At 38.9% G+C, this 21,964-nt stretch overlaps 1 protein-coding gene across 1 annotated transcript in view; it reads left to right on the top strand.

The window, feature by feature from the left end:
* Window positions 1–21,964, top strand: part of LOC126301101 (chaplin-A-like) — a 119,700-nt gene that overhangs the window by 52,390 nt on the left and 45,346 nt on the right. Inside the window, exons 9-12 of the mRNA XM_049991691.1 lie at window positions 5,157–5,193; window positions 8,448–8,485; window positions 16,028–16,064; window positions 19,762–19,799. Coding sequence (XP_049847648.1) covers window positions 5,157–5,193; window positions 8,448–8,485; window positions 16,028–16,064; window positions 19,762–19,799 — 150 coding nt within the window. The remainder of the gene's footprint in view (window positions 1–5,156; window positions 5,194–8,447; window positions 8,486–16,027; window positions 16,065–19,761; window positions 19,800–21,964) is intronic.

Here is a 21,964-nt window from a genome sequence, read left to right on the forward strand (position 1 = left end):
GGCATGAAATTTGAAGTACACGGGTCACAAAACAAGGAAACGTCGCAGCAGTTGGGCAGGTTAAACAAAAATATTATGAGTTAAATGATTTACAATGACAGACATTAAATGTGCTAAGAACTTGCTGCTTTTGTAACTATTACACAACTGAATAACATTCATACAAACACAGGAAGATTTGCAAGTCACATCACTTATTGTTGCTGTTGGAAGGTCCCTCAGCAATGTTTAACACACAACAAAAAGAAAGAATAACCCTTAAGCAGTAACCTGTACATTGCAGACAAACATGAAAAATTGCCTTTAATAAATAAACATTCGTCCCAAATTCAGAATAAGCTGAGAACTACAGCAGAGCTACCACAGTCAACAAGGAGCAAACAGCCAAATTCCCCAAGTGGGGTTAATGAATGACTATTCACTGAGGTAACGATTGACAGTTTATACTGATAGCTAACAGGGTTTAAACTAAACGTGTTGAGAATTAGGATTAAGAATGCTAGGTTTAAGCAAGTAGTTAAAGGCATAATGAGGAGGAACCTCAGGCTTAGGAAATATGCCTTAATCTCCTGATTTCAATAAATCAATAAAATAATAGCAGATTACTGGTTCCTGCCCCACTTCCTTCGAGGCCCCACAGTTTGACTGGTAGGGGCAGCATACTGCCAGTCAATCTGGGTGCCACGTGATGACAGAAGTGCTGCCATGGCCAAATGCAAACATACCTCTGCTCTGTGTTCAGGGAATAGCAACATGTCATTTCCCGCTGACACACATCAATGGGAACAGTGGTCTGCACAAATAAAGCTTCACACAATAAGGGCCAGGAAGTAGAAAACGTGAATGCTTGGCACAACTGACTAGAGATACAAATTAACACTCCTTAAAATTTGTATTATTCAGAAGCAAAAATTTAAGCACGTCCTGATACATTAGCTCAAGTGTACACATGTACCGAGGTTGCTTTGCCTCTGACACAGATTGTGTTGGAGTAGATTCCCATCATGAGACTTAAAACACGGAATACTCTTACACTTGCATGATGCATGACCCAGAACACAAATTGCAATTAATAACATTTACTGATGATCATGCACTGAATCACTCATAGGTGCATTATTATTACAGATGCAATTCTAGATAACACAGATATGACCTTACTCAAATATAACAAAACAACTCAAAACTTGACTCAGTTGTGAAGGAGCAGTGACTATGCAGGATTTTAGCCAGGGTATTATTGCATCCTACCCCCACTTGTGATCATCAAGGAGCGATAAAATTTAAGCTTGTAGAGTAAGCCAGTAACTTGCGAAGCAGGTTGTGTGCAATGTCCGTATGTCTTCTTGCATGGCACCGCTGTTGGTCCTCATGTGATCTGGTCCATTTTTCTCTCACTGACTCGACCTTCAGTGGTATCTTTTGTCCTGCACTGGATAGTGGGAGTCCCCCAAAAGTAACAAATTGCCAGCCATATGCACTCCAGCCAACTGTTCTCCAGGCCCCACCAAACGGACACACATGCACAATCGCACGTGTGCTTTGATCAAAGATCTTAGCTTGCAACTTGCAATCTAATCAATATCAGCAACCTAAGTAGTTAGTGATGCCAGTGGAATACAGTACCACCAAGATTTGAGATACTGTGGCTCAGACTTGATTTCATCCTTCTGTCCTTCAGTTTCTTCAAGAAAGTCAGTGTAAGTCTTCACAGAGCATAACACAAATGGCTACCTTGACAAAGTTTTGTGTTCTACCATTTGATACTGCTTTGACACACATAACCCAACACAGTTCTCTCTCTTGAAGCACAGGATGATCAGTTCCTATGGAGAGAGTCCTTGCCTTATGAATGTACACACAAACTTGTGATCCCAGCAACATGTCCATCTTGACAGGTGACCAAATTTCTGGATCAACAAGTTATATACTCATCAAATCCAACACAATGTGATTGAGATGAGATGTCAGTTATCTTCAGCAACATTAAACACACAGAAGGTAAAATGAAGACTTTTATACACGAGTCAATTTGAATGAAGATGCACTGTTTTGTTTCTGGTTTGATTCCATCTGTTCCTTGAATGTGTGCTCTACTTTGCCATTTGTGAAGTCAGAGGCACTGTGCACATGGTTGAGATATAAATCATGTCTGCAAGTCAGAAACTGAGAGAGCATAAGTTTTTCATGTGCCACTGCTATCTTTTAACCATATTGTCACTGTTGTAAGCAATACTTGTTTGCCAGGGATGATTTAGGTGAGCAATAACACAATGCAGGTGATGAATGTATACCATTGTGTTTGTATTTTGTCACTAGGACAGTCCCCTACCTTTTTCCATTTTGTGTGTTTTATTTCTGTGTGGTGTGATTTTTGACAAGCATGACAGCATACAGATGTGCAACTAGAAGCCCTACAAACACGCTTTAAGCAATTAAGCAAACAATTTGTTGGGCATCAGAATAGGTTTGTGTTCACTACATGTGGCTTGCCTGAATTTTCTGCACTTCTGCAAAGTATGAGGCAAGTGGCACATGACAAATGCAGCACTATCAGGGACTAGATCAATTTCAAATGCGCAAAGTGCTTGGTATTGCAGGAAGTCTGCTGTTTGTTCCCATATGTGCTGTGCCATGTAGGTCTGTATCCTTCTTGATTTCAGATTTGCATTTATTTTACAGAAAAACCTACCTCTCTCCTAATGTCAGAAAGCTTTTGAACTCCAATGCAATTTAAATTCTGTTCTCACAGACTGGTCAACATTTTCTACAAATACGTGAGATATAGTCATGTCTTGCAAGGATTAATTTAGTTGTAATGCCATCAGCACATGAACATTGCTTGAAGTAGTCCAAGTATCTATGGTAAGAAACCAAGTGACCATTTGTCATTTGCTATCATCAGACTGCAAGAATAATTCGAATTATTCCAATCACAAAGAAAACAGGTTATGACAGGTGTGAAAAATTACTGAACTATCTTTTAAATAAGTCATGCTGGAAAATAATAATGCGAATTCTTTACAGACAAATGGAAAATCTGGTAGAAACAGACCTCAGGGAAGATCAGTTTCGATTCCGTACAAATATTGGAACACATGAGGTTATACTGATTCTATGGCTTACCTTAGAAGCTAGATTAAGGAAAGGCAAACCTACGTTTCTAGCATTTGTAGACTTATATGAAGCTTTTGACAATGTTGACTGGAATACTCTTTCAAATTCTGCAGTGTTACTCAATCTGTATTTTGAGCAAGCAGTAAAGGAAACAAAAGAAAGGTTTGGAGTAGGTATTAAAATCCATGGAGAAGAAATAAAAAATTTGAGGTCTGCTGATGACATTGTAGTTTATTCAGAGACAGCAAAGGACTTGGAAAAGCAGTTGAACGGAATGGACAGTGTGTTGAAAGGAGGATATAAGACAACCATCAACAAAAGCAAAACGAGGATAATGGAATGTAGTAGAATTAAGTCAGGTGACATTGAGGGAATTAGATTAGGAAATGAAATACTTAAAGTAGTAAAGGAGTTTTGCTATTTAGGGAGCAAAATAACTGATGATGGTCGAAGTAGAGAGGATACAAAATGTATACTGGCAATGGCAAGTAAAGTGTTTCTCAACAAGAGAAATTTGCTAACATCGAGTATAGATTTAAGTGTCAGGAAGTTGTTTCTGAAAGTATTTGTATGGAGTGTAGCCATGTAATGAAGTGGAACGTGGGTGATAAATAGTTCAGACAAGAGATTAGAAGCTTTCCAAATGTGGTGCTAAGAAGGATGCTGATGATTAGATGGGTAGATCACATAACTAATGAAGAGGTATTGAATAGAACTGGGGAGAAGAGGAGATTGTGGCACAACTTGACTAGAAGATGGGATTGGTTGGTAGGCATCTTCCGAGGCATCAAGAGATCACCAGTTTAGTATTGGAAGGCAGTGTTAAGGGTAAAAATCGTAGAGGGAGACCAAGAGATGAATACATGAAGCAAATTCAGAAGGATGTAGGTTGCAGTAAGTACTGGGATATGAAGATTGCACAGGATAGAATAGGATGGAGAGCTGCATCAAACCAGTCTTAGGACTGAAGACAACAACAACAACATCCATTTTCTGATTCCTACGCCACCTTTGTGCACACCCACAAGGAAGCTTTCTAAGGATGACAAGAATTTCAGTGGTCCCTGGCACCCTTCGAGAAACATTATTTCCCCAGTTGTGGTGCCCAGGTAGAATATCTTACAAATGTAATCATTACTGTGACACAATGTTCCATTCTTGCACTTCATCTTTACTGCGCCATGTCACATTCACTCGATTGACTGAGCCATTTAGTGACTCATCTCACATGCAGAGATGTGCTCTCCATGTTTTTAACCATCATTCTATGATGGTAAATTGCATTCATTATAAACAGTTGCACACACAGTGTCATCGAACTCTTAAGGATAGCAAAAAGCTGGCTTTATATAATGTAATAGTTCTTTTAACAATTTCACTCTCTCTTGTGTGTGTGAACCTCAAATGGCTCTCTGGGACCAAGATCAACTCACAAATTCCTGTCCGAGTAGCAGCAGATGTAGTCATGATGGACCCTATCACTATCTCTATGAGCTGTGATTTTATAATGGTCTGTTATACATTTCCCCTTCCACTATCCTTTGGACTACTACACCAGGCCATTGTGAGGGGTGTTTGATCCAGCAAACTATGCTGTACTTCTATTTTGGTCACTGGCAGTATCGTTACACCAGCCTTCAAACATCTAACAACTATGGTCTGCTTTCCCATTCTGTTGACTTGCGTTTTGTGGGCACCTTGTCCTACTCTGTGACAGTGGCTGTATGTAGCATCTGGAATTCAGACCGTTAAGCTCAATTAAAACTCAAATATTTTGTGATTCTTAACTTGGAGCATTATGCAGCTTTATCAGTCTCACATTAATAGAATTTCATATCCATATACTTGTCACTGCACCTGATTCCTAATCGCTATCAATATTTAATTTGCCAACTCATTAACAATTACAAGGGCATGTGCAGTGAGATGACATACCACTGGCACATTTAAGGTATTTGATTTACACTTAAATTAAGTTGATGTAAAGTTATTCATATTATTATTATTATTATTATTTATTTATTTTCTTTTTTTTTCAGGAGCCACAAGAGGTGCAAGCAGAAGAGGTAGTAGCAGGTGAGATTTTCACTTTCTTCAGTAGCTTAATTACATGTTAATGTAATCACTTTAATGTTATCTTGTATGGCACATTTTTTCATAATTTTCTTTGACATTAATTCTTCATTGATTGTGTGCTAAAGCATATCAGTGAAACAGTTGTTCAGAATTTTATGCTAGAACCTGACACTGGATATTAATTACCTAGTACATAATTCATACTGAAAATTGGCAGTGCCATTGTAACTACAAGTGATTGGTCACAAAGGTGCAGTTGTGTTTGAAAAGTGTACTGTGGTAGATTGTGAGGAAAACGTGATCAAAGAGGAAGAAGACAAATATTTAAGTAGTAAATTGACATTTAAAAAATAAGTCATTGTAAAGGCAAGCTCACATTACTAATTGGCACACTACAACAAGTAGTAATGTTTAGATCACAGTCCCCTTATTCTGTAGTCATGGCTCATACTAAAATCATCATCTTGAGAGAAATATTTTAAAGTATACAACGATTGCTCAGCATAGTTGAGCATCTTAAAGAGGAAAATTGACAAAGTTATTGGGGACCAGATCAAGTTAACCACATTCATGGCTAGTGATTTGAAACCTCATCATTATGTCTTGATATGAGGACTACTGTCCTTGTAATCCTTCTTCTTTCCCAAAGCAGTATTTTGCCATCTGTCTGATGTGTGAAATAGCCTGACACATCTGAGTGCCACAGTTACCCATCACCTGCAAAGAGGCTAATTGACTACCAAATGACAGCATGCTACAGAGTACAAGGTCCCTGATATGTTGGTAGCACCAAAACATGTGTACTGCATTCTCGAGGTCATCTCCAGTCCTACAAACTGCACACCCATACCAGCTTTCTTAATTTGAACATGTGTTATTCCCTCTTAACTCATCCTTAACTTCCACAAAACTCATTCAAGCTGGTAGTCGCTACTCCTATGCTGCCCTGCAGTAGCATGATGGTAACCTGGCTGTGTGTGAGCATGTGTTGTGTGGTAAGGTGAGGGGGGGGGGGGGGGGGGGTTGGGGGGAGTGTTAGCAGTTAAGGAGAATATTGAAGACTCCGTGCAATGGCAGAATGGGGGCTGAGCAGTGCTGCAGTGCTGGAATAGGAAGATATGGATGAATGAGAAACATCACTAACTAAGTTGGAGTCCAGAAGGGTCACAGAAACATAGAATATGATGCAAGGAGGGTTCCCACCTTCACCTTCATTTGTCTGTTTCTCACCGATTCAGACCCTTTCCTGTCTCAATAGGAGAAATATTATCTCATATGTGGAGAGAATGGCTGATAATAAGTATCCAATGATAATGTATGTACAGTATCACTTTTCCTTTGTTTATAAAATATTTCCCATTAAGATTTTCCCTACAGTCTGTTCCTAAGCCAATCTATTTGTATTCCTGCTTCAACTCTCTACAGGGAATCCAGGAGGCAACTGCCATGTGCAACCCACACTCATAATCCCATGTCCCACCTAGTTTGCTCAGGTAGCCATACCGTTGTAACTTCGTTGCAAAAAAGAAGGCACATGATAATGTTGTGCAAGTGAAGCAGCTTCCTAGTGCAAGCAACACAAAAATAGTTCTGATATGCTCTGAGGTTATAACTAATGTGGGAATCATTCTTCAAGGTGTTAGGTGAGCACTGCAAGTTGCACTAGTGGTGTCCTAGTATCCAATGTTGTTGTTGTGCTCAGAGGAAAAGTTGTCTATAACAGCACCAAAAATGTGACAACTGACATCCTCATGGAGTGCCATCCAGGAGGCACAGACCTGGAAGAATAATGCCGGAATCGGGCAACATCATCATTGAAGGAGGATAGTGACGTAAAATGACACGGAGATGAAGGCTACTGACGGGAACACAAGACACTGGTAATAAGTTTCCAGAAACAAATGTAAATAGCACAAGAAGAGAGATGTTCCTTAGTGGACAAGGGGAATAGAGCTTCATTGCAACACATTTTGTGTGTAACAGCATGAAACAGGTTTCTAGTGAAGGCAAGGTAGAGAATGCCCTGATGCACTAAAAGATATTTGCTACTATGAGAACTATTCCTTTACTCTCCATTTTAGCACTCTGTCTGTAAAAACTGAGAAGCACTGCTGTAGGCACCTAAAGTGTAGGTTGCACTGGCGATGTCAATATTGAGGGCTGCATTCTTATTTGTATAGTCATGGCACTCTGAAGTTATAGTTGATGTAGAGTTTGTGACCTGGGTGGGCTGGTAAGACCTTGTGCAGTGATCTATGAAGGCTGGGCATTGCAGGAGTACTGGAAAATTGGCCAGTGTTATGGGCCTCTGTACAGAAACTATGCAGTGTCTGTCATGGGAAAGATGAGCTATACTGAGTTCGTTTCAAGCCTCTTAATATGCCAGCAACAGAGAGCCCTCTGTTGAATTTCACAAGACAGAATTGTAAGGAACCATCCAGATGGTACACCGCCCACGTCCACCTAATTCCTGTTATGTCTCCTGCTCCATCCTGTTGCCATACCCATCAAAGCTCTTCCCACCTCACCCCTGTGAAGAAAGCACCTGAGAAGTACCCCACATCATCTTCCATGCCTTCTTGTGGCTATATCTACCCATCTGTAAATAAAGAAAGAAGGGTTGCATTGCATTTGTTTGATGTGGCAGTTTGACTGCACGAACATCAAAAATGTGGTAAGTGATCAAAATTTTTGGTATTACTTTGTGTGAGGTATTCCTGAGAAAAATTCATGATAATTTGAAATTGGGGGTGAAGTTTCCTGCAAGTCACTAAGTGCTCTTATTGTCAACTTCTTGATGAATATAATGTTGGCAATGCCTGCAATGAGTGCGGCTGCATATCCAGTCATATACACTGTTCCTACCTGTTACACTTGCCACAGTGAGTTAATCCTGCTAAATAAAGTTGTTTGTTTCAATAAGCACATTACTACAGGATTGTAAAATTTTGACCTTAATTATGTGAAATGTTGACAGTAAAATTTGTTTGCACTATGCAGTCTTCAGACAGTAGCCACCAACTGGAATAAAGTTTTGGCTTTATGGAACTCGGTTAGTAATGTTCACTGCTGTACATAATTATGTAGATCTGATGCTCAGTTATTCACTGATCAGTAAGCACTCTAAAAGATTGAAATAATTCTGTTCTTTATCATGTCATACTGTAACATTCTTAGTTAATCACCTATTTTTTTTTACCTTTGCAGATAAAGTAGTTTTTATATTAACACACAATTTCTTTTCTCGCAATCAGGGCCTGTCGAGGAGCAAGTTCCACCTCCTACTGCTCAGGTGAGTGAAACTAGAGGGTAGCACCTGTGAGACTGTCAGAGCATGGGTGAGTTTCACCAGTAGCGAAACAAGTTTGGTTTTGTGTCACACAGTTTCCTGCAATCCTCCTAGGGTGCTCACTAATTTCATCAGCCAAGGGTTTTCATCCCTTGTGTGTGCTGCCCTTCACAACCTCATTTTAATTAATCAACTCCTTTCTATGTATCCTATTCATCTCCACTTTCTTTCTCATTGTTTTTTTGCACTCCACTCCACTCCTTCCTGGCCCCTACAACATATGCAACTTTGTTTACACTGATTACCAAAATGTTATCTCAAATAAATTGTCAAGATAAAATTGTGTACTGAAGAATCCAAAAACTTTCTCAAACAATACTTTCATACTGGCTAATGACAGCTCACCTTCAGGTTTTTCTCCTGATACAATGACAGTTGCCACTGTGCTTACAGATCTATGGGCTAGGTACATCACTGAACAGGAATGGGGTAGCAAGGAATAAACCAAAAATCAGCAGGTACGGTGAAGCCTAATAGTGCAACTATCGTTTTCCCACTCTGTAGAAATTCTTCATAAATTTGCAACAGAGTTCATCCACAAGAGAAAAAAAATCCTGAAGTAAATAAAAGTTTAAATCAACTGTATGAACTAAAATATAACTTTATTGCTGCAGCCATTGTTCATCGGTCCTATAGACATTGTGAAACATGTAACTTTCGCCAAGTTTTAGGTTACACAGCAGTAGATATGATAACTAATTTGTGTAAAATATTTAGTTATTGCAACTACACAAGACGTACATTCCTACATTGATAGTAGTCACACTTCTTGCTATTATCATAGCCAGACAAACTTAAAAAAAATCTTCTTTCGATATTTGTGTGGCTATTTAATAGATATCTTGTGATTTTCATAGAGAGATCATCTTGTCTCTGGGTGTGAAGATTTTAACACATGTAGCTTAGTAATTCAATAAAACTAACTTCATGTTTGGTAGCTCATGTATCACAGATTGTGCTGAGTGAAGTAAAAGTAAGGGTGTAGCTACTTTTGTTTTTTGGGATTTGCTTCCAGTAATATTCAGGTAGGTCTCTGATACATGAAATAGAATCAAGTGATAAATATTTGGATGATCATCCAAATCTTGTACTGATTTATGTTTGCTGATAGGTGTCCCTCCTGCAATGATTATACGATCAATGTGCATGCTGTATGTCATATGAATTTGACTATATAGTGTCTGCCACAAGGAGTGAAACTCTGAGGGCAAGGGCCCAATTCACATTAACCTATGCTGCCATAGATATTGCAAACATATCTCAAATGTGATGACAATGTGTCTAATTAATCCAAAGAAATTAAAAATGTTTTATGTGTCACAGAGTAGTGTGTGTTTAGTGAAGCTGCAGATACTAGGTGTTGCTTTGACATTGTTTACAATTTTTGAATGATCATAAGCTGGATGCTAGAATAAACCAGGTGTTCTAATATCCTCATCATTACCAAGCAGTAAAAGTAGTTGTGTTTCATGCTCCACAGAGGGGATATTTTTGAATAGTTTGGCACTGTTGTTGTACCATTTCCATAGTGAAGATCAACTTCTGATCAATATCATCATGAGATCTTGTTGGAGCTGAATTTCAACCCTTACTGTATCACAAACTGAGATAAAGTGGTCCATACTGAAGTGATTACTGAGAATGTTTGCTGCCTCACTCTGATCACTCTCTTCATGAGCTAATTATAACAGACACAGTGCTGCAAGGAAGGGGGCACAAGTCATTTTTTATGTGATTGTCTTTCGTTGGTATTCCTGAAGTGGTGCAAATCTATCACTCCTCCACAATATTCATCGGCATGCAATATTAAATGGCATCTGTCATAACTACTATTACCATATGTCTTAAATCTTCATACTTCCTTATAAACTCTGTGTAGCTTTCCACAAACTTTGATTGTCTTGCAAGTTTCTGTTCAGTTTAATAGAGTAATCTTGCTGTATTGTGGAAAGAATTGAATAACAAACTCAGCTCTTCCTGAAATGGAAGATGAACAATGAATCTGTCTGTTGAATCTTCAGTTGTGTGTTCCAGGATGGGTGAGTCACATTGCTGCTCTTCTTACATAATTAAGACATTGATACCTCACAACTAGGTTTGGAACAGCTTTAAGTAAAAGAAATGGAATGTGGACTCGCATATTTTGTAACTTGTTATTTTATGTAATACACTTTCTTATTTACAACATTATTATTATTATTATTATTATTATTATTATTATTACAAATTAATAACTTACTTAAAGTCACGATATTCACAGTTGAAACTTGAACAGGCTTAATTAATTAGAAGCCATATTTTGTCAGTTGTACCATTCCAAACAGGGCATGAAATTTGAAGTACACGGGTCACAAAACAAGGAAACGTCGCAGCAGTTGGGCAGGTTAAACAAAAATATTATGAGTTAAATGATTTACAATGACAGACATTAAATGTGCTAAGAACTTGCTGCTTTTGTAACTATTACACAACTGAATAACATTCATACAAACACAGGAAGATTTGCAAGTCACATCACTTATTGTTGCTGTTGGAAGGTCCCTCAGCAATGTTTAACACACAACAAAAAGAAAGAATAACCCTTAAGCAGTAACCTGTACATTGCAGACAAACATGAAAAATTGCCTTTAATAAATAAACATTCGTCCCAAATTCAGAATAAGCTGAGAACTACAGCAGAGCTACCACAGTCAACAAGGAGCAAACAGCCAAATTCCCCAAGTGGGGTTAATGAATGACTATTCACTGAGGTAACGATTGACAGTTTATACTGATAGCTAACAGGGTTTAAACTAAACGTGTTGAGAATTAGGATTAAGAATGCTAGGTTTAAGCAAGTAGTTAAAGGCATAATGAGGAGGAACCTCAGGCTTAGGAAATATGCCTTAATCTCCTGATTTCAATAAATCAATAAAATAATAGCAGATTACTGGTTCCTGCCCCACTTCCTTCGAGGCCCCACAGTTTGACTGGTAGGGGCAGCATACTGCCAGTCAATCTGGGTGCCACGTGATGACAGAAGTGCTGCCATGGCCAAATGCAAACATACCTCTGCTCTGTGTTCAGGGAATAGCAACATGTCATTTCCCGCTGACACACATCAATGGGAACAGTGGTCTGCACAAATAAAGCTTCACACAATAAGGGCCAGGAAGTAGAAAACGTGAATGCTTGGCACAACTGACTAGAGATACAAATTAACACTCCTTAAAATTTGTATTATTCAGAAGCAAAAATTTAAGCACGTCCTGATACATTAGCTCAAGTGTACACATGTACCGAGGTTGCTTTGCCTCTGACACAGATTGTGTTGGAGTAGATTCCCATCATGAGACTTAAAACACGGAATACTCTTACACTTGCATGATGCATGACCCAGAACACAAATTGCAATTAATAACATTTACTGATGATCATGCACTGAATCACTCATAGGTGCATTATTATTACAGATGCAATTCTAGATAACACAGATATGACCTTACTCAAATATAACAAAACAACTCAAAACTTGACTCAGTTGTGAAGGAGCAGTGACTATGCAGGATTTTAGCCAGGGTATTATTGCATCCTACCCCCACTTGTGATCATCAAGGAGCGATAAAATTTAAGCTTGTAGAGTAAGCCAGTAACTTGCGAAGCAGGTTGTGTGCAATGTCCGTATGTCTTCTTGCATGGCACCGCTGTTGGTCCTCATGTGATCTGGTCCATTTTTCTCTCACTGACTCGACCTTCAGTGGTATCTTTTGTCCTGCACTGGATAGTGGGAGTCCCCCAAAAGTAACAAATTGCCAGCCATATGCACTCCAGCCAACTGTTCTCCAGGCCCCACCAAACGGACACACATGCACAATCGCACGTGTGCTTTGATCAAAGATCTTAGCTTGCAACTTGCAATCTAATCAATATCAGCAACCTAAGTAGTTAGTGATGCCAGTGGAATACAGTACCACCAAGATTTGAGATACTGTGGCTCAGACTTGATTTCATCCTTCTGTCCTTCAGTTTCTTCAAGAAAGTCAGTGTAAGTCTTCACAGAGCATAACACAAATGGCTACCTTGACAAAGTTTTGTGTTCTACCATTTGATACTGCTTTGACACACATAACCCAACACAGTTCTCTCTCTTGAAGCACAGGATGATCAGTTCCTATGGAGAGAGTCCTTGCCTTATGAATGTACACACAAACTTGTGATCCCAGCAACATGTCCATCTTGACAGGTGACCAAATTTCTGGATCAACAAGTTATATACTCATCAAATCCAACACAATGTGATTGAGATGAGATGTCAGTTATCTCCAGCAACATTAAACACACAGAAGGTAAAATGAAGACTTTTATACACGAGTCAATTTGAATGAAGATGCACTGTTTTGTTTCTGGTTTGATTCCATCTGTTCCTTGAATGTGTGCTCTACTTTGCCATTTGTGAAGTCAGAGGCACTGTGCACATGGTTGAGATATAAATCATGTCTGCAAGTCAGAAACTGAGAGAGCATAAGTTTTTCATGTGCCACTGCTATCTTTTAACCATATTGTCACTGTTGTAAGCAATACTTGTTTGCCAGGGATGATTTAGGTGAGCAATAACACAATGCAGGTGATGAATGTATACCATTGTGTTTGTATTTTGTCACTAGGACAGTCCCCTACCTTTTTCCATTTTGTGTGTTTTATTTCTGTGTGGTGTGATTTTTGACAAGCATGACAGCATACAGATGTGCAACTAGAAGCCCTACAAACACGCTTTAAGCAATTAAGCAAACAATTTGTTGGGCATCAGAATAGGTTTGTGTTCACTACATGTGGCTTGCCTGAATTTTCTGCACTTCTGCAAAGTATGAGGCAAGTGGCACATGACAAATGCAGCACTATCAGGGACTAGATCAATTTCAAATGCGCAAAGTGCTTGGTATTGCAGGAAATCTGCTGTTTGTTCCCATATGTGCTGTGCCATGTAGGTCTGTATCCTTCTTGATTTCAGATTTGCATTTATTTTACAGAAAAACCTACCTCTCTCCTAATGTCAGAAAGCTTTTGAACTCCGATGCAATTTAAATTCTGTTCCCACAGACTGGTCAACATTTTCTACAAATACGTGAGATATAGTCATGTCTTGCAAGGATTAATTTAGTTGTAATGCCATCAGCACATGAACATTGCTTGAAGTAGTCCAAGTATCTATGGTAAGAAACCAAGTGACCATTTGTCATTTGCTATCATCAGACTGCAAGAATAATTCGAATTATTCCAATCACAAAGAAAACAGGTTATGACAGGTGTGAAAAATTACTGAACTATCTTTTAAATAAGTCATGCTGGAAAATAATAATGCGAATTCTTTACAGACAAATGGAAAATCTGGTAGAAACAGACCTCAGGGAAGATCAGTTTCGATTCCGTACAAATATTGGAACACATGAGGTTATACTGATTCTATGGCTTACCTTAGAAGCTAGATTAAGGAAAGGCAAACCTACGTTTCTAGCATTTGTAGACTTATATGAAGCTTTTGACAATGTTGACTGGAATACTCTTTCAAATTCTGCAGTGTTACTCAATCTGTATTTTGAGCAAGCAGTAAAGGAAACAAAAGAAAGGTTTGGAGTAGGTATTAAAATCCATGGAGAAGAAATAAAAAATTTGAGGTCTGCTGATGACATTGTAGTTTATTCAGAGACAGCAAAGGACTTGGAAAAGCAGTTGAACGGAATGGACAGTGTGTTGAAAGGAGGATATAAGACAACCATCAACAAAAGCAAAACGAGGATAATGGAATGTAGTAGAATTAAGTCAGGTGACATTGAGGGAATTAGATTAGGAAATGAAATACTTAAAGTAGTAAAGGAGTTTTGCTATTTAGGGAGCAAAATAACTGATGATGGTCGAAGTAGAGAGGATACAAAATGTATACTGGCAATGGCAAGTAAAGTGTTTCTCAACAAGAGAAATTTGCTAACATCGAGTATAGATTTAAGTGTCAGGAAGTTGTTTCTGAAAGTATTTGTATGGAGTGTAGCCATGTAATGAAGTGGAACGTGGGTGATAAATAGTTCAGACAAGAGATTAGAAGCTTTCCAAATGTGGTGCTAAGAAGGATGCTGATGATTAGATGGGTAGATCACATAACTAATGAAGAGGTATTGAATAGAACTGGGGAGAAGAGGAGATTGTGGCACAACTTGACTAGAAGATGGGATTGGTTGGTAGGCATCTTCCGAGGCATCAAGAGATCACCAATTTAGTATTGGAAGGCAGTGTTAAGGGTAAAAATCGTAGAGGGAGACCAAGAGATGAATACATGAAGCAAATTCAGAAGGATGTAGGTTGCAGTAAGTACTGGGATATGAAGATTGCACAGGATAGAATAGGATGGAGAGCTGCATCAAACCAGTCTTAGGACTGAAGACAACAACAACAACATCCATTTTCTGATTCCTACGCCACCTTTGTGCACACCCACAAGGAAGCTTTCTAAGGATGACAAGAATTTCAGTGGTCCCTGGCACCCTTCGAGAAACATTATTTCCCCAGTTGTGGTGCCCAGGTAGAATATCTTACAAATGTAATCATTACTGTGACACAATGTTCCATTCTTGCACTTCATCTTTACTGCGCCATGTCACATTCACTCGATTGACTGAGCCATTTAGTGACTCGTCTCACATGCAGAGATGTGCTCTCCATGTTTTTAACCATCATTCTATGATGGTAAATTGCATTCATTATAAACAGTTGCACACACAGTGTCATCGAACTCTTAAGGATAGCAAAAAGCTGGCTTTATATAATGTAATAGTTCTTTTAACAATTTCACTCTCTCTTGTGTGTGTGAACCTCAAATGGCTCTCTGGGACCAAGATCAACTCACAAATTCCTGTCCGAGTAGCAGCAGATGTAGTCATGATGGACCCTATCACTATCTCTATGAGCTGTGATTTTATAATGGTCTGTTATACATTTCCCCTTCCACTATCCTTTGGACTACTACACCAGGCCATTGTGAGGGGTGTTTGATCCAGCAAACTATGCTGTACTTCTATTTTGGTCACTGGCAGTATCGTTACACCAGCCTTCAAACATCTAGCAACTATGGTCTGCTTTCCCATTCTGTTGACTTGCGTTTTGTGGGCACCTTGTCCTACTCTGTGACAGTGGCTGTATGTAGCAGCTGGAATTCAGACCGTTAAGCTCAATTAAAACTCAAATATTTTGTGATTCTTAACTTGGAGCATTATGCAGCTTTATCAGTCTCACATTAATAGAATTTCATATCCATATACTTGTCACTGCACCTGATTCCTAATCGCTATCAATATTTAATTTGCCAACTCATTAACAATTACAAGGGCATGTGCAGTGAGATGACATACCACTGGCACATTTAAGGTATTTGATTTACACTTAAATTAAGTTGATGTAAAGTTATTCATATTATTATTATTATTATTATTATTATTATTATTATTTTTTCTTTTGCAGGATCCACAAGAGGTGCAAGCAGAAGAGGTAGTAGCAGGTGAGATTTTCACTTTCTTCAGTAGCTTAATTACATGTTAAAGTAATCACTTTAATGTTATCTTGTGTGGCACAGTTTTTCATAATTTTCTTTGACATTAATTCTTCATTGATTGTGTGCTAAAGCATATCAGTGAAACAGTTGTTCAGAATTTTATGCTAGAACCTGACACTGGATATTAATTACCTAGTACATAATTCATACTGAAAATTGGCAGTGCCATTGTAACTACAAGTGATTGGTCACAAAGGTGCAGTTGTGTTTGAAAAGTGTACTGTGGTAGATTGTGAGGAAAACGTGATCAAAGAGGAAGAAGACAAATATTTAAGTAGTAAATTGACATTTAAAAAATAAGTCATTGTAAAGGTAAGCTCACATTACTAATTGGCACACTACAACAAGTAGTAATGTTTAGATCACAGTCCCCTTATTCTGTAGTCATGGCTCATACTAAAATCATCATCTTGAGAGAAATATTTTAAAGTATACAACGATTGCTCAGCATAGTTGAGCATCTTAAAGAGGAAAATTGACAAAGTTATTGGGGACCAGATCAAGTTAACCACATTCATGGCTAGTGATTTGAAACCTCATCATTATGTCTTGATATGAGGACTACTGTCCTTGTAATCCTTCTTCTTTCCCAAAGCAGTATTTTGCCATCTGTCTGATGTGTGAAATAGCCTGACACATCTGAGTGCCACAGTTACCCATCACCTGCAAAGAGGCTAATTGACTACCAAATGACAGCATGCTACAGAGTACAAGGTCCCTGATATGTTGGTAGCACCAAAACATGTGTACTGCATTCTCGAGGTCATCTCCAGTCCTACAAACTGCACACCCATACCAGCTTTCTTAATTTGAACATGTGTTATTCCCTCTTAACTCATCCTTAACTTCCACAAAACTCATTCAAGCTGGTAGTCGCTACTCCTATGCTGCCCTGCAGTAGCATGATGGTAACCTGGCTGTGTGTGAGCATGTGTTGTGTGGTAAGGTGAGGGGGGGGGGGGGGGGGGGGGGTTGGGGGGAGTGTTAGCAGTTAAGGAGAATATTGAAGACTCCGTGCAATGGCAGAATGGGGGCTGAGCAGTGCTGCAGTGCTGGAATAGGAAGATATGGATGAATGAGAAACATCACTAACTAAGTTGGAGTCCAGAAGGGTCACAGAAACATAGAATATGATGCAAGGAGGGTTCCCACCTTCACCTTCATTTGTCTGTTTCTCACCGATTCAGACCCTTTCCTGTCTCAATAGGAGAAATATTATCTCATATGTGGAGAGAATGGCTGATAATAAGTATCCAATGATAATGTATGTACAGTATCACTTTTCCTTTGTTTATAAAATATTTCCCATTAAGATTTTCCCTACAGTCTGTTCCTAAGCCAATCTATTTGTATTCCTGCTTCAACTCTCTACAGGGAATCCAGGAGGCAACTGCCATGTGCAACCCACACTCATAATCCCATGTCCCACCTAGTTTGCTCAGGTAGCCATACCGTTGTAACTTCGTTGCAAAAAAGAAGGCACATGATAATGTTGTGCAAGTGAAGCAGCTTCCTAGTGCAAGCAACACAAAAATAGTTCTGATATGCTCTGAGGTTATAACTAATGTGGGAATCATTCTTCAAGGTGTTAGGTGAGCACTGCAAGTTGCACTAGTGGTGTCCTATCCAATGTTGTTGTTGTGCTCAGAGGAAAAGTTGTCTATAACAGCACCAAAAATGTGACAACTGACATCCTCATGGAGTGCCATCCAGGAGGCACAGACCTGGAAGAATAATGCCGGAATCGGGCAACATCATCATTGAAGGAGGATAGTGACGTGGAATGACACAGAGATGAAGGCTACTGACGGGAACACAAGACACTGGTAATAAGTTTCCAGAAACAAAGAAGTATTGTAAATAGCACAAGAAGAGAGATGTTCCTTAGTAGACAAGGGGAATAGAGCTTCATTGCAACACATTTTGTGTGTAACAGCATGAAACAGGTTTCTAGTGAAGGCAAGGTAGAGAATGCCCTGATGCACTAAAAGATATTTGCTACTATGAGAACTATTCCTTTACTCTCCATTTTAGCACTCTGTCTGTAAAAACTGAGAAGCACTGCTGTAGGCACCTAAAGTGTAGGTTGCACTGGCGATGTCAATATTGAGGGCTGCATTCTTATTTGTATAGTCATGGCACTCTGAAGTTATAGTTGATGTAGAGTTTGTGACCTGGGTGGGCTGGTAAGCCCTTGTGCAGTGATCTATGAAGGCTGTGCATTGCAGGAGTACTGGAAAATTGTCCAGTGTTATGGGCCTCTGTACAGAAACTATGCAGTGTCTGTCATGGGAAAGATGAGCTATACTGAGTTCGTTTCAAGCCTCTTAATATGCCAGCAACAGAGAGCCCTCTGTTGAATTTCACAAGACAGAATTGTAAGGAACCATCCAGATGGTACACCGCCCACGTCCACCTAATTCCTGTTATGTCTCCTGCTCCATCCTGTTGCCATACCCATCAAAGCTCTTCCCACCTCACCCCTGTGAAGAAAGCACCTGAGAAGTACCCCACATCATCTTCCATGCCTTCTTGTGGCTATATCTACCCATCTGTAAATAAAGAAAGAAGGGTTGCATTGCATTTGTTTGATGTGGCAGTTTGACTGCACGAACATCAAAAATGTGGTAAGTGATCAAAATTTTTGGTATTACTTTGTGTGAGGTATTCCTGAGAAAAATTCATGATAATTTGAAATTGGGGGTGAATTTCCTGCAAGTCACTAAGTGCTCTTATTGTCAACTTCTTGATGAATATAATGTTGGCAATGCCTGCAATGAGTGCGGCTGCATATCCAGTCATATACACTGTTCCTACCTGTTACACTTGCCACAGTGAGTTAATCCTGCTAAATAAAGTTGTTTGTTTCAATAAGCACATTACTACAGGATTGTAAAATTTTGACCTTAATTATGTGAAATGTTGACAGTAAAATTTGTTTGCACTATGCAGTCTTCAGACAGTAGCCACCAACTGGAATAAAGTTTTGGCTTTATGGAACTCGGTTAGTAATGTTCACTGCTGTACATAATTATGTAGATCAGATGCTCAGTTATTCACTGATCAGTAAGCACTCTAAAAGATTGAAATAATTGTGTTCTTGGCGTAAACTATGTTCAAAATACTTAGGGGCATTCAGGCAGGTTGAATTTTCGACAACTGCCGATATTTCGGCTTATGCACACTCCGCTATTTTCAAGGCTTAAACACTGATACATTTCCTCCCCGTAGGTCTCACATTTTTTACCTCGACGGGGAGGAAATGTATCGGTGTTTAAGCCTTGGAAATGGCGGAGTGTGCATCCGCCGAAATATCAGCAGTTGTCGAAAATTCAACCTGGCTGAATGCCTGTAAGTACTTTGAACATAGTTTACGCCAGGAGAAACTAAGGTCTCACATTATTTACCTCTACGGGGAGGAAATGTATCGGTGTTTAAGCCTTGAAAATGGCGGAGTGTGCATCCTCCGAAATATCGGCAGTTGTCGAAAATTCAACCTGGCTTAATGCCCGTAAGTACTTTGAATAATTCTGTTCTTTATCATGTCATACTGTAACATTCTTAGTTAATCACCTGTTTTTTTTTTACCTTTGCAGATAAAGTAGTTTTTATATTAACACGCAATTTCTTTTCTCGCAATCAGGGCCTGTCGAGGAGCAAGTTCCACCTCCTACTGCTCAGGTGAGTGAAACTAGAGGGTAGCACCTGTGAGACTGTCAGAGCATGGGTGAGTTTCACCAGTAGCGAAACAAGTTTGGTTTTGTGTCACACAGTTTCCTGCCCTCCTCCTAGGGTGCTCACTAATTTCATCAGCCAAGGGTTTTCATCCCTTGTGTGTGCTGCCCTTCACAACCTCATTTTAATTAATCAACTCCTTTCTATGTATCCTATTCATCTCCACTTTCTTTCTCATTGTTTTTTTGCACTCCACTCCACTCCTTCCTACCCCTACAACATATGCAACTTTGTTTACACTGATTACCAAAATGTTATCTCAAATAAATTGTCAAGATAAAATTGTATACTGAAGAATCCAAAAACTTTCTCAAACAATACTTTCATACTGGCTAATGACAGCTCACCTTCAGGTTTTTCTCCTGATACAATAACAGTTGCCACTGTGCTTACAGATCTATGGGCTAGGTACATCACTGAACAGGAATGGGGTAGCAAGGAATAAACCAAAAATCAGCAGGTACGGTGAAGCTTAATAGTGCAACTATCGTTTTCCCACTCTGTAGAAATTCTTCATAAATTTGCAACAGAGTTCATCCACAAGAGAAAAAAATTCCTGAAGTAAATAAAAGTTTAAATCAACTGTTTGAACTAAAATATAACTTTATTGCTGCAGCCATTGTTCATCGGTCCTATAGACATTGTGAAACATGTAACTTTCGCCAAGTTTTAGGTGACACAGCAGTAGATATGATAACTAATTTGTGTAAAATATTTAGTTATTGCAACTACACAAGACGTACGTTCCTACATTGACAGTAGTCACACTTCTTGCTATTATCATAGCCAGACAAACTTAAAAAAATCTTCTTTCGATATTTGTGTGGCTATTTAATAGATATCTTGTGATTTTCATAGAGAGATCATCTTGTCTCTGGGTGTGAAGATTTTAACACATGTAGCTTAGTAATTCAATAAAACTAACTTCATGTTTGGTAGCTCATGTATCACAGATTGTGCTGAGTGAAGTAAAAGTAAGGGTGTAGCTACTTTTGTTTTTTGGGATTTGCTTCCAGTAATATTCAGATAGGTCTCTGATACATGAAATAGAATCAAGTGATAAATATTTGGATGATCATCCAAATCTTGTACTGATTTATGTTTGCTGATAGGTGTCCCTCCTGCAATGATTATACGATCAATGTGCATGCTGTATGTCATATGAATTTGACTATATAGTGTCTGCCACAAGGAGTGAAACTCTGAGGGCAAGGGCCCAATTCACATTAACCTATGCTGCCATAGATATTGCAAACATATCTCAAATGTGATGACAATGTGTCTAATTAATCCAAAGAAATTAAAAATGTTTGATGTGTCACAGAGTAGTGTGTGTTTAGTGAAGCTGCAGATACTAGGTGTTGCTTTGACATTGTTTACAATTTTTGAATGATCATAAGCTGGATGCTAGAATAAATTAGGTGTTCTAATATCCTCATCATTACCAAGCAGTAAAAGTAGTTGTGTTTCATGCTCCACAGAGGGGATATTTTTGAATAGTTTGGCACTGTTGTTGTACCATTTCCATAGTGAAGATCAACTTCTGATCAATATCATCATGAGATCTTGTTGGAGCTGAATTTCAACCCTTACTGTATCACAAACTGAGATAAAGTGGTCCATACTGAAGTGATTATTGAGAATGTTTGCTGCCTCACTCTGCTCACTCTCTTCATGAGCTAATTATAACAGACACAGTGCTGCAAGGAAGGGGGCACAAGTCATTTTTTATGTGATTGTCTTTTGTTGGTATTCCTGAAGTGGTGCAAATCTATCACTCCTCCACAATATTCATTGGCATGCAATATTAAATGGCATCTGTCATAACTACTATTACCATATGTCTTAAATCTTCATACTTCCTTATAAACTCTGTGTAGCTTTCCACAAACTTTGATTGTCTTGCAAGTTTCTGTTCAGTTTAATAGAGTAATCTTGCTGTATTGTGGAAAGAATTGAATAACAAACTCAGCTCTTCCTGAAATGGAAGATGAACAATGAATCTGTCTGTTGAATCTTCAGTTGTGTGTTCCAGGATGGGTGAGTCACATTGCTGCTCTTCTTACATAATTAAGACATTGATACCTCACAACTAGGTTTGGAACAGCTTT

The sequence above is a fragment of the Schistocerca gregaria genome, unplaced genomic scaffold (assembly GCF_023897955.1).
Source record: "Schistocerca gregaria isolate iqSchGreg1 unplaced genomic scaffold, iqSchGreg1.2 ptg000008l, whole genome shotgun sequence".
NCBI classification, from domain to species: Eukaryota; Metazoa; Arthropoda; class Insecta; order Orthoptera; family Acrididae; genus Schistocerca; species Schistocerca gregaria.